The sequence below is a fragment of the Syngnathus typhle genome, linkage group LG5 (assembly GCF_033458585.1).
Source record: "Syngnathus typhle isolate RoL2023-S1 ecotype Sweden linkage group LG5, RoL_Styp_1.0, whole genome shotgun sequence".
NCBI lineage: Eukaryota > Metazoa > Chordata > Actinopteri > Syngnathiformes > Syngnathidae > Syngnathus > Syngnathus typhle.
In genome coordinates this window covers 15284614-15298441 of record NC_083742.1, presented here as the reverse complement: position 1 = coordinate 15298441, position 13828 = coordinate 15284614, and the positions used below count along the sequence as shown (strand labels likewise).

The 13828-nt window shown below is 49.1% G+C and overlaps 1 protein-coding gene across 1 annotated transcript in view; it reads left to right on the top strand.

Moving 5' to 3' along the window:
• hsd17b4 (hydroxysteroid (17-beta) dehydrogenase 4) overlaps positions 1 to 13729 on the top strand; it is a 17458-nt gene extending 3729 nt beyond the window's left edge. Inside the window, exons 9-25 of the mRNA XM_061279610.1 lie at positions 7599 to 7690; positions 7778 to 7802; positions 7921 to 8049; positions 9630 to 9727; positions 10133 to 10245; positions 10314 to 10437; positions 10514 to 10565; positions 10646 to 10717; positions 10792 to 10895; positions 10988 to 11053; positions 11155 to 11224; positions 11437 to 11543; positions 11703 to 11789; positions 11861 to 11944; positions 12006 to 12147; positions 12232 to 12359; positions 13090 to 13729. Of these exons, the coding sequence (XP_061135594.1) occupies positions 7599 to 7690; positions 7778 to 7802; positions 7921 to 8049; positions 9630 to 9727; positions 10133 to 10245; positions 10314 to 10437; positions 10514 to 10565; positions 10646 to 10717; positions 10792 to 10895; positions 10988 to 11053; positions 11155 to 11224; positions 11437 to 11543; positions 11703 to 11789; positions 11861 to 11944; positions 12006 to 12147; positions 12232 to 12359; positions 13090 to 13179 (1583 nt within the window). The 3' untranslated portion in view covers positions 13180 to 13729. The remainder of the gene's footprint in view (positions 1 to 7598; positions 7691 to 7777; positions 7803 to 7920; positions 8050 to 9629; positions 9728 to 10132; positions 10246 to 10313; positions 10438 to 10513; positions 10566 to 10645; positions 10718 to 10791; positions 10896 to 10987; positions 11054 to 11154; positions 11225 to 11436; positions 11544 to 11702; positions 11790 to 11860; positions 11945 to 12005; positions 12148 to 12231; positions 12360 to 13089) is intronic.
• The last annotated feature ends 99 nt before the right edge of the window (positions 13730 to 13828 follow it).

Here is a 13828-nt window from a genome sequence, read left to right as displayed (position 1 = left end):
TTAATATGGCCGTCATATATTTGTAATGGCCAAAGTTTGAGGACATCTAGTTCTTTCCCCCCCCCCTTCATTTCTTACTGGGGGGAAATTAATTAGAAATTTCATTTGAGCTGGCTGAGCTGCTCCATTAATATAAAACGGTGACCCATGGTCACCATGGTAACAAGAGAGATATGTCTCTTCTTATTGCAAGGCAGCATAGCCATGAAGTGAAGTACTTTTAGGTACAGCTATTGCATGTTGATATGAATCTGCTTTTGAAATCAACAATTCCACATTTATATATTGCCCTTGCAGTTGCTCGGACTTAAATCATAGTATGCTGGGTTCTAGCCATATCAGCTTTTATAAAGTCCTCTCAGGGCTATACGAAATCTATCGACGCATATTTTAAGCATGTCAATCGATTTCAAAAGGATTTCAATGAATCGTTACATCTCTCAATAGTATATTTAAATACGTATACTTTTTATGAATTAAACCTAATTAAAAATGAGAGCTCTGATTTTTTTTTTTATAGCTGGGACTGTAAAGGAGGATTTGGCGCCCAATGTTGGGGAGGATAATACGCTAGATCTGGGGGTATATAGTGTACAAGATGGTGTATCGGTCAGAATACAGGAGGCAGCAAAGGACGTTTGGACACAGGGAATGGCCAAAAGGTAGATGGAGGGATGGACAGGTTTATTGAGTAGCAGGATTGAAGGTCATAATAGAATTGCAGATTGATAGAATTGCGGAATGATTGCGGATTCTTTTGGTCATGAACTCGGCTTTTTTACTTGCTTCAACTATAACTAGAAAACTTCTACCCCACCATACCGCGAACTGCTCTCTTCCGGAGTGCCCTGCTCATGCGCAGAGAACGCCGCGTCACCCCATGGAATCACGTGACATGCGGAGCGGGAAAATAGGCAGAGCCGCTGCCAACACAGACATGCACATAGAACAACACAACATGCAAACGATGTCACAGCCTTTTGTACAGCCGCCCCCAAATGTGCAGGGCACATTTGTTTCAAACAAAGGCTCATCAGTCTTTATGAGAGTCCTGAGTCACTTCCGCTGGGAGGGCTGGTAGCACCACCAGTCGAGCTACTGGTCGGGTGTACTGCCGCCCTTTAATGTCGACATCAGCTGACCTTATGTGGCCATCGTCACTGCGATGAATCTTCGTCACATGACCAATAGGCCACATGGCACGGGGCAACTGTGGCTCGGTGATCATGACCACTGACTTCTCCAGGAGGTCGGGGGGGGAGGCTTGCCATTTCTGTCTTGTTTGCAATCCCGCTAGGTAATCCCTGATGAATCTTGACCAAAACTGGTCGGCAAGGACTTGGGAGTGCCGCCAGCGCCTTCGGCTCAGGATTTCGCTCTTCGGGTAGACGATCTGGGGGAGCGATCCATCAGGCCGCCCCAGTAGGAGGCTGTTGGGGGTCACGGGGTCGACGTCAGACAGGTCAGCAGACACATAGCCCAAAGGTTTTGAGTTGAGAATGGCCTCCACTTCCAACAGGACGGTGGAGAGGACGTCCTCATGGATAGGCTCAGTACCTAGACAGGTGCGGAGTGCAGACTTGACTGCTCGTACTTCTCTCTCCCATACTCCACCAAAGTGAGGGGCTGCTGGGGGGTTGAAGTTGAATTTGATTTTACGTGGAGCGAGTTGACTTTGTAGGGTTGGACACATACTTGTGAAGGCTTCCCGAAGCTCCTTCTCTCCCCCCTTGAAATTGGTCCCGTGGTCTGACCACAGTTCCGAGGGGGTTCCTCTTCTGGCAATGAATCGCCTCAAAGCCATCAGGAAAGCATCGGTGTCCACATTTCGTATGAGGTCCAGATGTACCGCTCTGGTGGTCAAGCACTTGAAGATGAGACCCCAGCGTTTCTCATGGCGTCGTCCAACCTCTACTAACATGGGACCGAAACAGTCCATGCCAGTGGCGTGGAAGGCAGGTTTATGCAACTGGAGGCGTGCGGTTGGGAGGTCAGCCATTCTAGGTATGGAAGGCTTGGCCCGCCAGCGCTGACAATCTACACAGGAACGTTGATAGCGACGAACTGCTTCACGGCCGTGAATGATCCAATAGGTCCTCCGCAACTCTGCAAAGACTCGCTCTGGCCCTGGGTGTTTAAGGTCCTGGTCATATTTCTTTATGAGCAGGCGGGTCACAGGGTGTGAGGCGTCGAGGACGATAGGGTGTGGGGTGACCTCGTTCTGGCCCTCTAGACGGCGTAACCGGCCTCCTACTCTGATTAGGTCGATGGAGGTGTCGATGACTGGCGCTAGAGTAAGAAGTCGACTCGAAGTTTTAACAGGCTTCCCTGCAGACAGCTGAGCACAATCGTCTGGGAAGGATTGCTTCTGGGCTCGTTGAAGGATGAGTACTTCAGCTTGTCGGTATTCTTCAGCGGTAGGTGAGTAGATCGGAGGGGCCTGGCCATGAAGCTCCCTTGCAGTAGCGTCCATGAGTTCCTGCCAGGTGTTGCACGTCTTGTCTTGTAGAATGGCAATGTCAGGTGAGGTGACGGTGGACCCACAGAACGTACCTTTCCTTAGTTCAGCGGCATCATCAGGTGGAATACCGTGTGGCATTTCTGGCCAGGTGGTTGGACCCTGTAGAAGGAAGGTGGGTCCTTGTGACCATCGATTGGGCTCCAACAGGGATATCAATGTCTTCCCTCTTGTCAGGTCGTCGGCAGGGTTGTTGTCTGAGTCTACGTAGCGCCAAACAAAGCCTTCCGTAAGCTCCTGGATCTCAGCTACTCTTGACCCTACAAACACCTTGTATCGACAGGATTGCGAGTGTAGCCAGGTGAGTACAGTGGTAGAGTCAGACCACAATACTGTGCTGTGTACTGGGAGAGCCAGCTCTTTCTTGAGGGTGGAAGCCAACTGCGCTGCTACAAGAGCCGCACACAGCTCAAGGCGAGGTACAGAATGCACACGCTTAGGGGCTATGCGGGAGCGAGCCAGAACAAAGGATAAATGTACCTTACCCTGGTTGTCTTCGGTTCGGAGGAAGGCTACAGCCCCGTAGGCCTTTTCTGAGGCGTCAGCAAAGATGTGCACTTGCCGAGTGGTCCCTTCGCGGTGGCTATCCGCAGGCGCATACGGACGTGGCATGGTAATGTCCGGCAGATGCTTGAGCTCCGCCTCCCAACAGGACCAAGCCTGTAGCAGGTCAGGAGGGAGGTTAGGATCGTCCCAACCTCGCTGCTTGTCCCACAGCTGTCTTAGGATGAGCTTGGCGCGAATGGAGAATGGCAGCAGGTATCCCAATGGATCGTACTGTGAGGCTAGGACTCTATAAATGTTCCTCAAGGTTGGTACATCGTAAGGGACTAACCGCTGCTTGTAGCCTAGGGAGTCTGCCTGCCAGTTCCAGCTGAGGCCCAGGGTCGACTCAAACGGGTTGGACTTATCTTGGGCTAGCCACAGGTCTAGACTGGTGGATCTGAGCTCTGAAGGTAGGTGGCTGAGAACATTTGGGTCATTGCAAGCCCACTGTCGCAATTCGAAGCCGCCCGAGGCGAGGAGTTTCCTGAGCCGGTCCACCCGACCCTTTGCTTCGCTGGGTGTAGCCACACTCTGCAGGTAGTTGTCGACATAGAAACAGTGCTCCACGGAGAACCTCATGTCATCGTTTGACTTACTGGGATCCTTGACATGGCTTTGCAGGGCGTATGTCGCACAACATGGGCTACAGGTGGTCCCAAAGGGGAGGACCTGCCATTCAAAGATCTTGGGTGGTTGTTCTACCTCTAGGTCTCGCCATAAGAATCTCAGAAGGGGGCGATCCTCAGGGAGGAGACGGACCTGGTGGAACATCCCTTTAATGTCCCCACTAACTGCAATGGGACCTTCTCGGAACCTCAATAGGACCGCTAGCAGTGAGGCACCTAGAGTGGGGCCTGGTAGGAGGAACTGATTAAGGGACTGGCCCAAAAATTGATGAGAACAGTTAAAGACGAGGCGGTTCTTCCCGTTATGGGTCACGAGGTGATGAGGGATAAACCAGCTCTCCGTTGATGAGGTGTCCTCGCTAATTTCCTGCACTGCGCCTGACTCGATGAGTTTCCGCATCTCCGCTTGGTATGCTTGTCCCTGCTCAGGGTTCTTAAGGAGGCGTCTCTCAGTGCTGCGCAGCAGGGCCATAACTGATTCTTTCGGTGCTTGCAATAGTGGCATAGCCGCATGGCGTAACAGGGGAGTAGCGTATCTAAGGATGCCACTCACCTCGGTACGTCCTGTCTTCGTCTCCAGCAGGGCTATGGCTTGCTGATCCTGCTTGGATCGTGTCACTTCCCTCTCTGGCCTGTAGGGGACTGTATCCACTTGCCAGAGTCTCTCCACATGCCTGTAGAGATCATCCATGGGTGGTGGAACAGAGGTGAACAGGCATTGAGCTGGGTGAGCCGGCCGCCCCGTCGACTGACACGGGCCCTGCAAGGTCCACCCCAGTCTAGTGCGGACAGCTGCTGGGCTACCATGAGGACCAAGCCTGACAGGCTCGATGGGGGTTACGAGGTGGGGCTGGTCGGAACCTATGAGAAGCAAGGGCTTTACTTCTCGGAAGGTAGGAATAGGGATTCCACGCAGGTGCTTGAACTTCCTCTGTAGGTGGCTAACTGGGTAGCTATGTGGGGCTAGATTAAGATGGCTGGCTGTAAAGGCATCAGTGATCTTAAACATAATATTAGGGTTGGTGGGAGAGGAGACCCGGAATGACACTGTATGGCCATGCAAGACTTGGATGTCCGAGCGCACTGTGCGCAGTGGGAGGTCTTCGGGAGCGCCGTTAAGGGCTAGGGACTTAGCAGCGGTGGGGAGCAGCATAGTCCTCTCAGACCCATCATCCAGTATAGCGTAGGTGTCTAACTTCTGACTACCATAGTGCACGTGTACTCGCACCACCTTCAACATGACTCGGTTCCCCACGTGTGGTCGGTCAAGGTAGAAGGACTCGGAGGCACAGGTAGTCAGGCAGCTTTCAGCCTTTGGAGGTGAGTCATCCTTAACTTTCTCAGGTCTTATGTTAATGTCGTGGAGAGCGAGAAGGTGCTTGCCTTGACAAAGGTTACAGGGTTTCTTGAGGTCGCACTGAGCGGCGAAGTGTCGGCGGGCACAGCGCCAACACCGCTTGTGCTCTTGGATCCACCTCTTCAGCTCGTCTTTGGTGAGCTGGGCTACACCACTACACTGGCTGAGGTAGTGGTCTGTACTCTCACAATAGGCACAGTATACCTTGGACTTGTCTTTCCCTTTGACAGGTTTCTCTTTAACTAGTTTCACTGAGGGCTCCTGGCTACTATGCAGGACTGCTGTTTGCTTAGCCACAGGACGAATGTTCCATTTAGTGCTCTGCTTCTCCTTGGAGCTCCGGCTACTGGTAGGATCGTCAAAGTCCTGGCACCATGACTCGTGGCGAAGCCACTCTGACAGGTCCCGCAAGGTGGATGTGGCTCCAGATCGAGTGGGCTGGGAACGGCGGAAATCGGCTCGCTGTTCAGGCGGAAGCTTACTCAGTAGGCGAGCTACGTGAGAGCCACAGCTTAGTTCAACTTCTCCTTCGTGGCCCAAGGTCTGGAGGAGACCCACCAGTGATTGTATTTGAAGGGCAAATTTCTGGAACGCCATTGGATCACCCCGCCTGACCTCTGGGCCGTCCAGGACGCTGGATATCTTCTTTAGGGCAAGCTGATGAGGTTGACCATATTTGTCATAGAGAGCTGTCATGGTGTCCGTGTAGGGTGTTGGAGAGTTTAGATAGGCGTCAGATATCAGTTTGGCCTCTTCTAACTTAAGATGGTCTACTAGTACCTGATACTTGAAGAGTTCTGTAGCATTGGAGGGGAGGAGGTTCTCTAATGCTATACGTAGCCGGGCGAACTCACTAGGGTCCGGGAAAGTGAACTTGGGAATGGTAGGTTGGGGTCCTCTGTACACTGGCTCTGGGTATGGAGGTTGCATGTAAGGGGTGGTTCTGTGAGAATGTGGCACTTGAAGATGTGATTGACCAGTTGGGGATGCTCCTAGAGGTAAGGGTAAGTTACGTGGCGGTACAGGAGGAACGTGGGAGGACTCACGGCTAGAAGGAATGAACTGTGGATGACGGAATTGGGCTGGTTGTGGCTGAGGCCTGTAGTGTAGAGGCTTGGTCTCCGGTGGAGTCGGGTAAGGAGGTAGCTGATGAGCTCCCAGATTCAAGGCACTGAGGTTGGCGTTTAGGGCTTCCTCGGGTTCAGGCCATGGCGGAGGATCAGGCCAATCCTCCTCTTCCTCTGACTCAGTGAATCTCGAGCTGTTGCTCGTGGTGACGGCCCCATCAGGTGGTTTGGGACTGGAACATGCTGGTAGAGGGATGTTCACTTGACTCATGCCTATTCTTAGAGAGTGGGCCACGTCAATCAGCTGCTGAAGGTCACTACGGGCTTTATTTAGCTCCTTCAGTCCGGCATGGATGGCTTCGTGAGTCTCACGCAGAACCGCATTCCCATCTTGTACGGTGCGGCGGTTCGGGTGGTACTGGTCCTGGTTTGGCTGTTGTTGGTATGACTGGACAGGTGCAGATAAGGTTCTATCATCCGCATTCCTCCTCCGGGTGAAGCTTGAGGCTAGCTGAGGGGCTCTATACTGAGCAGCATCCTCGAAGCTCTCCGGGTGAAATTGAGGTGCACGCAAGGAGATCGTCTGGACTAGTCCCTGCTGTGGGTATGACGGTCTGCCTGTTGGGGTCGGTGTAAACGAGTCCCAACGTGGTTGGCCGCTGTGCTCATATCCCACGTAGTCCACCTCGAAGTCCTGCATCCAAGCTGGGGGGTGCGTCCGACGTTTTGGCCTCACATCCAGGTGTCTTTCTTGATCTTGCTCCATCCTGAACACTATATCCGGCTCGAAGGACCACAATGTAAAGGAGGATTTGGCGCCCAATGTTGGGGAGGATAATACGCTAGATCTGGGGGTATATAGTGTACAAGATGGTGTATCGGTCAGAATACAGGAGGCAGCAAAGGACGTTTGGACACAGGGAATGGCCAAAAGGTAGATGGAGGGATGGACAGGTTTATTGAGTAGCAGGATTGAAGGTCATAATAGAATTGCAGATTGATAGAATTGCGGAATGATTGCGGATTCTTTTGGTCATGAACTCGGCTTTTTTACTTGCTTCAACTATAACTAGAAAACTTCTACCCCACCATACCGCGAACTGCTCTCTTCCGGAGTGCCCTGCTCATGCGCAGAGAACGCCGCGTCACCCCATGGAATCACGTGACATGCGGAGCGGGAAAATAGGCAGAGCCGCTGCCAACACAGACATGCACATAGAACAACACAACATGCAAACGATGTCACAGCCTTTTGTACAGGGACCACTGTTAGAGATGACACATACCCTTTTTTTTTTTGTTCTGGCGGGGTTGTGCATGACTAACTAAAACGATTCCAATGATAATGTAGCTCGACAACTTGCTGCTATTTCTGTGCACTGCTCTGCCCTAAAATGTGTTGTTAGCAGCACAGTGAAGTGATCCCAGCAGATGCGCCTTGAAACCAGTCTGTGGTTTTGTCCGCCTGTGTTTGTTTTATTTAGATCTGGTGGCGGCGCTAAAGCCGGAGTACGTGGCCCCCATGGTGCTGTGGCTCTGTCACGAACAATGCCAAGAAAATGGAGGACTCTTTGAGGTATTGCAGCGAGGTCTCACTCCCACCCATACAGAAAGATGCCACCAACCTGTTCTAATGTTTCTATGATGATTCATCTGCATGCAGGTTGGCGCGGGCTGGATTGGCAAATGTGAGTCTTTTTCTTTTTAGTCCTGTCTCTATGCATCTATGCAGCTAGCCCAGAGCACCACCACCAGATTAGCGCTTGCCGACATTTAAAAATGACCTCCTACTATGTGTGTGTTCAGTGCGCTGGGAGCGAACTCAGGGCTGCATCACTAGACAGAGCAACCAGCCCATGACACCCGAAGCTGTCAGGGACCAGTGGGACAAAGTTTGTGATTTTACAGACGCAATCAAGCCCACCTCAGTACAAGGTCAGTTGTTCTCTGGCACGAGTGACAGACGCTGGAAGGTTGTAAGTTCAACCGTGGCGCAAATAAACAAAACTAGCGCCACGCCACTGCTTCAATTATGACCTCAGCCCTGGCAACTGTGATGTCATTTCAGTTGACAGAAAGGGGCAAAATGACAGACCCTGAGATGAATAAAACGGGGGAATTTTGCTGCTTGACTTGTATTCCACAAATAATAAGCAATATTAATCAGAATGTCGTGTTCAGACTAGTGGGGGCACAAACGACATATTGTAAAGAAAACATTTGGATTGTCTTTTCCTTTAACTGAAGCAATGATTTGACAGGGCCAGCAGGCAGTTGAACAACAGACACTTATCCTAAAACGACCTGTGAAAGTTAACATTTTTCTACCCCCCCCCCCCCCCCCCCCCCCCCAGTCTCACCCAAGATTGCTTCGCTCGAACAGCAATGACACAAAATGCCTCGGGGGGGGGGGGGGATGCGGGAGCACTATCAGGATTCTGCCTGTGTTCAAGGGAGGTACACATTTCTGGGACAGGAGTGGAAGTTGAACTTTTGGCACCCACTCCTGAAAGTATTAAATGACACCAGGCGCTGGGGCTGAGGTCAACCAATTATTTCCCGATGGCGGTTCACTGTGTGAAAACGCATCACTGGGTTAAATATACAAGGCATAAACGGATAACGGCTGCAGTGACTTATTCGGATACGCCCGTTTTGTGAGGTCTCTGTCTAAGAGGTTACTATTCTCAATTTGTATTGTGACAAATTTCTGACAATGTGGTCTAAAGGTTGGAAAGTCTCATTTACTAACTTGATAAACCATCTCCCCAATCACATGCAGGGCTAATGTAAGATTCTAGTTAAGGTCCGAGAGGCGGGCGAACAAAACGTGTCTTTGTATCGCTGAGTCAACAATGCAATCAAATGCATGATAGGAAAGTAGTAATTACTATTTATGGCGTTTGTGTAGCATAACACCAAAACCCAAACCACTCATCTGTATTCCTCCCGAGTTTGCCTCCAGTAGAGTGAGGCCATCTGTGGTTAGAGGTCAAGAAAAGTGGAGAGGAAAAACAAGTGGAGGTGAGGAGTGTTTCAAAGTGAGTCACGCATAATCATTGTTGTAATTATCATTTAGCGTTACTTCTCTCCGCCTCCTCCATCCCTCCCAGTGGCGTCGAAGCGCACGGGGGTGGCAGCCCCCGACGGGAGCTAGCCGCTCTCATTAGCTCGGCTTTGTGCTGCCTCCTCATTTGTAGCTTATTACCAAATCTTGTTGCTATAACTACCTGCCAATAGACTCTTATAGAGTTGTTTCTTTTGTTTGCTCACCTAGTAGCTCTGAAATGCTTCATCATTACATGGATGGAAAAAAAAAAAGAGACTATCACACCTTAATTTAAGAAACATTGGAATTCATGCAAATTCTTTTTTTACTCCCATAAGACAATAATAATAATTAGTTACTGTTTCATTTTGTGTGCAGTGCATTTAATTTGTATTCAATTATTACATTGATCTCTTATATTCATGTGCAGTGTTAATCTGCCCTGTTTTCTCTCACCTGTTTACAGAATCTCTTCAATCCATTGTGAACGTACTGTCCAAAGTGGAATCGGGGGTTACCGCCAGTCCGACCTCTGCGGTGTCCCCTGCTGCTGGCATCAACCCTGTGAGTGCAAGACGCAAATAACCAAATATTAGCGTCAATACTAACTTTCCCGATCGATTGTACAAACTTAGAGAAGTGGCGTGGGTGTGTGTGGCCATGCACATTAATATTCAATTAGTGGGGTCCAATATTTAACACATGGTAGAAAGGCAGCACAGTCTCAATAAAAAAACAGCTCGGTCAGTGCTTTGGAGCGCTCCTCATGCGGGCTGCTGATCACTATTGTGCAGCGCGGGAGCAGTCACATCCGTCGACCTGAACAAAAAAGCCCAGACGACGGCCATCGATAAGACTAACGAAGAAGCAGTTGGCATGACGCCTCATTTGATAATTACTTGAGTGTGAAGGTGCGGAAAGACGGGCAGAACTGAGCATCTAATGAGAGCCTCTTTTCTTTGTGTTAAGACTGCAGTAGTGGGACAAAAACTTCCCGTGACCACGTTTGACTTCACGCACACGCAGTGCATCCTGTACGCGCTTGGCGTGGGCATGTCCACCAAAGACCCCGACCACCTCAGGTGTGTGATTACTGCTACTAAAATGAGGCCTTCGACGGAACATTGCACCACCTGATTGTTTTTGCCAGGTTCTTGTACGAAGGCCATCCGGACTTTGGCTGCCTCCCGACCTTCGGGGTTATTCCTTCCCAGGCGAGCATGATGGACGGTGGCCTGAGCTCTTTGCCAGGACTCAATATTGACTTCACACAGGTGGGGGAAAAAGGCATAATGTTAGCTGAAGAATCACAGAATTAAATATTTAAAGTACATGTTTGTCACGCATCAGGTGTTACATGGCGAGCAATATTTAGAGCTCTACAAACCTCTTCCCACCTCTGGTATGAAACACTCAACAGAGCCGGACCCTCCAAAAAGGTCAAAACTTTTATATCACTTTTTTGCTCCTCCCCTGGTGAAGGACAACTGACCTCAGAGGCAACCGTAGCAGACGTGCTGGACAAAGGCTCCGGGGCGGTCATCCTCTTGGACGGTGAGTGAGTCCTCCGCTATTGTGACCCTCCCAAGTGTCCCCCCCGACTCAAAGTCCTTCCCTTCCTCTCTCAGTCAACACATACAGCGGCGGCGAGCTGCTCTGCTTCAACCAGTGGTCCGTGTTTGTGGTCGGCGCCGGAGGCTTTGGAGGCAAAAGAACATCGGAGAAAGCTAAAGTGTGTTAAAATTGGTGTTTTTTTTTACGACAATGCAATAAGACATGAGGAATATTAATGGGGCTTCCCGCTGTGTCGGATAAACCCTGCAGCCTCTTGCGCCGCCGCCTCAGCGTGCTCCAGACGTCGTGCTGGTTGATTCCACCACTAACGACCAGGTAAAATAGAAGCAAATTGAATGTGAAGAGTGATTCCCAGGCCTCGCTATTGTAGATGGCGTCTGTATTATGATTTATGATTCTCATCTCTGTCCCCCTAGGCGGCCTTGTACCGTCTGAGTGGGGACTGGAACCCCCTCCACATTGACCCCAGCTTTGCTGCCATGGGGGGTAAGACTTGAATTGTATTGACATGACAGTTGCCAGTCCCCAACATGTCTGACACGCTTTTGGTCAAAATATACTAAAGACTAGGAATTATATTAGACTTGACACACCCTATTTTTTTGTCTTGCTGAAATTAGCTGGCATTGAGTGTACACCACCACACCAACAAATATTTCATATATTATCGTAATATAAACGACTTTTCTTTTGCTTAGGTTTTAAGTCACCCATCCTGCACGGTTTGTGCTCATTTGGCTTTGCGGCAAGACATGTCCTCAAGGAGTTTGCTGGCAACGACCCCTCCAGATTCAAGGCCATCAAGGTTTGTTGGATTAACGCGCAATGCTTTTGCTAGAGTTCAATTTTGGTGGCAGGAACTAAGGCCATGGGATCACATATTGTAAAACGTCCACGTTTTGTTATCAAGTGGGCAAATTCCTCCCTTACCGTTTTGAAAGCTTGGTTGTGTGGCTTCTCGCAGGTCCGCTTTGTGAAACCGGTGATACCCGGTCAGTCTCTGCAGACGGAAATGTGGAAGGAAGGCAGTCGAGTCCACATTCAGTGTAAAGTCAGTATGGTTTACTCCAATTCAAGCACTTTTGCCATTCAGCTTCTTACCTGCTTTTTGGTCTCCTCCAGGTCAAGGAGACAGGCGCCGCGGTGCTTGCGGGCGCTTATGTCGATTTACACGAATTGGCTGAGACGTCTCCCGGTCTTCCTCAGGTGGGTACCTGTGAATCTCACACAAGGAGGTTGCAACTTTAAAGATCTTTGGATGGCGTAGGCGGGGCCAGGCCTCCAGAGCGAGCTGGTGTTCGCAGAGATTGGCCGCCGCATCCAAGAGTCTGGCAGCGAGCTGGTTAAGAAAGTCAACGCCGTCTTCGGCTGGGAGATCACCAAAGACGGCAAGAATGTCGCGGAGTGGAGTGAGCGCATTTACGCACCACAGCCGGTTGTAACGAAGTGCTTTAAATGCATCAGATTTGTTAACAGTACCTCTTGTTTGCCAGCGATTGATTTGAAGAACGGGAGCGGCGCGTTACATCGAGGCACCTACAGCGGGAAAATGGACGTGACTTTCACGGCATCAGATGACAACTTCATGGCGATAGTGCAAGACAAACTCAACCCTCAGAAGGTAGGAATGAATTTTAATTGAAAAATAACTTCTTTTTTTTTTTAAGAAACAGTGATGTATCGAGATTTATTGTGGTGTCCGAACAATACTGCCATATGCTGAAACTGTTCAGGCTTGACATTTTATGAGCAGCTTTTATGATGCCATTGGTACACCAGTGAGGGATGCAACCTAGATATGTTATCATCCCACTACACATTGTCATGTAAAATAGAAAGTAAAACATTCAGCTTCTATTTTAAACCATTTGTAGTGTTATAGGGTTAGCTGCAAAGTCAGCCTTGAAGGAATTGTGCCTTCTCTCCAGAAGAAATGGATCTTTGCGGGTGAAGTCGCATTCTCTAAGAGTAGCTTGTGTGAGTGAAAGTAACCAATTTGTAAAGACTTCTTCCATTTGAAACGTCAAATAATGAGCCATTCGAGAGGCTCTTTCAAGACCAAAGCTCTCACAGGTAATCAATGGACGTCATTTGATAACGCAGGTAATCAATGGACGTCATTTGATATCGCTGCAGCATTTCATCTGTTACAGGCGAGCACCGAATTTATAACCTGGTCACGACGTTTCATATTGATCCCCGTGGTTTTTTTTTTTTTTCCCTTCAAAAGATCAACCCAGAGAAAGAGCCAGTGGATTTTTGATAAGGATAGCCGCGGCCTCGTTAAAGACAGTTTGTCCAAATATTTTGAGATTTGTGGAATGAAACGTTTCCTTTTCTCCGCGGTATAGGCATTTTTCTCTGGCGAGCTCAAGATTCGTGGAAACGTCATGCTAGGTCAGAAGCTGGAAGTCATCCTGAAAGATCACGCGAGGCTGTGAACGCCTCTGACAAAAGCCAACCCACCCAGGGGGAGGGGGAGCGTCGGCTATACCTCGTTCGTCAACACCATCCACAGGCTGCGGCAGAATTTATTGTAACTTGCCATTACAATCTAAATCCAAAACCTTAATGGAACAGTTATAAAAGTGCTTATAATATTAATAAATTTGTTCTTGAATTATATGGTCCTCTGAGGACTTAATGAAATGATTCCCCATCTCTTATGTAAGCTTATTTCCCGAAGGTTAAAATAACAATGGCGTGTTATCGGAGATCCAAATCAATTAAGTCAGAAAATCAGTGTAATTGAACGAGTTATTCCATTTGAATGGATCCACACTGACTCTCCGACCTTGACGCGCCGTTGAAATGTCACGTATTGATTCCCAAACAGATTTTTCTCTCTCTGGTAGCACTAAACACTGACAGAAATGGATTCGGGTAAGTGATATTGAAAGCAATTTAACAAACTGTAATTGTGATGTTTTCTCTTCTAATCAATGCTAATGTGGACATTTAATACTGTTTGCTAATAAAGCCTTAAGATTATTCTGTTGTCATTTTGTCATGAATATAATTATTAATATTGTGAATAGGCACCATGGTGTAACTGAGGTTGTAGGTTTGAAAACAAATTACATCTCTAAT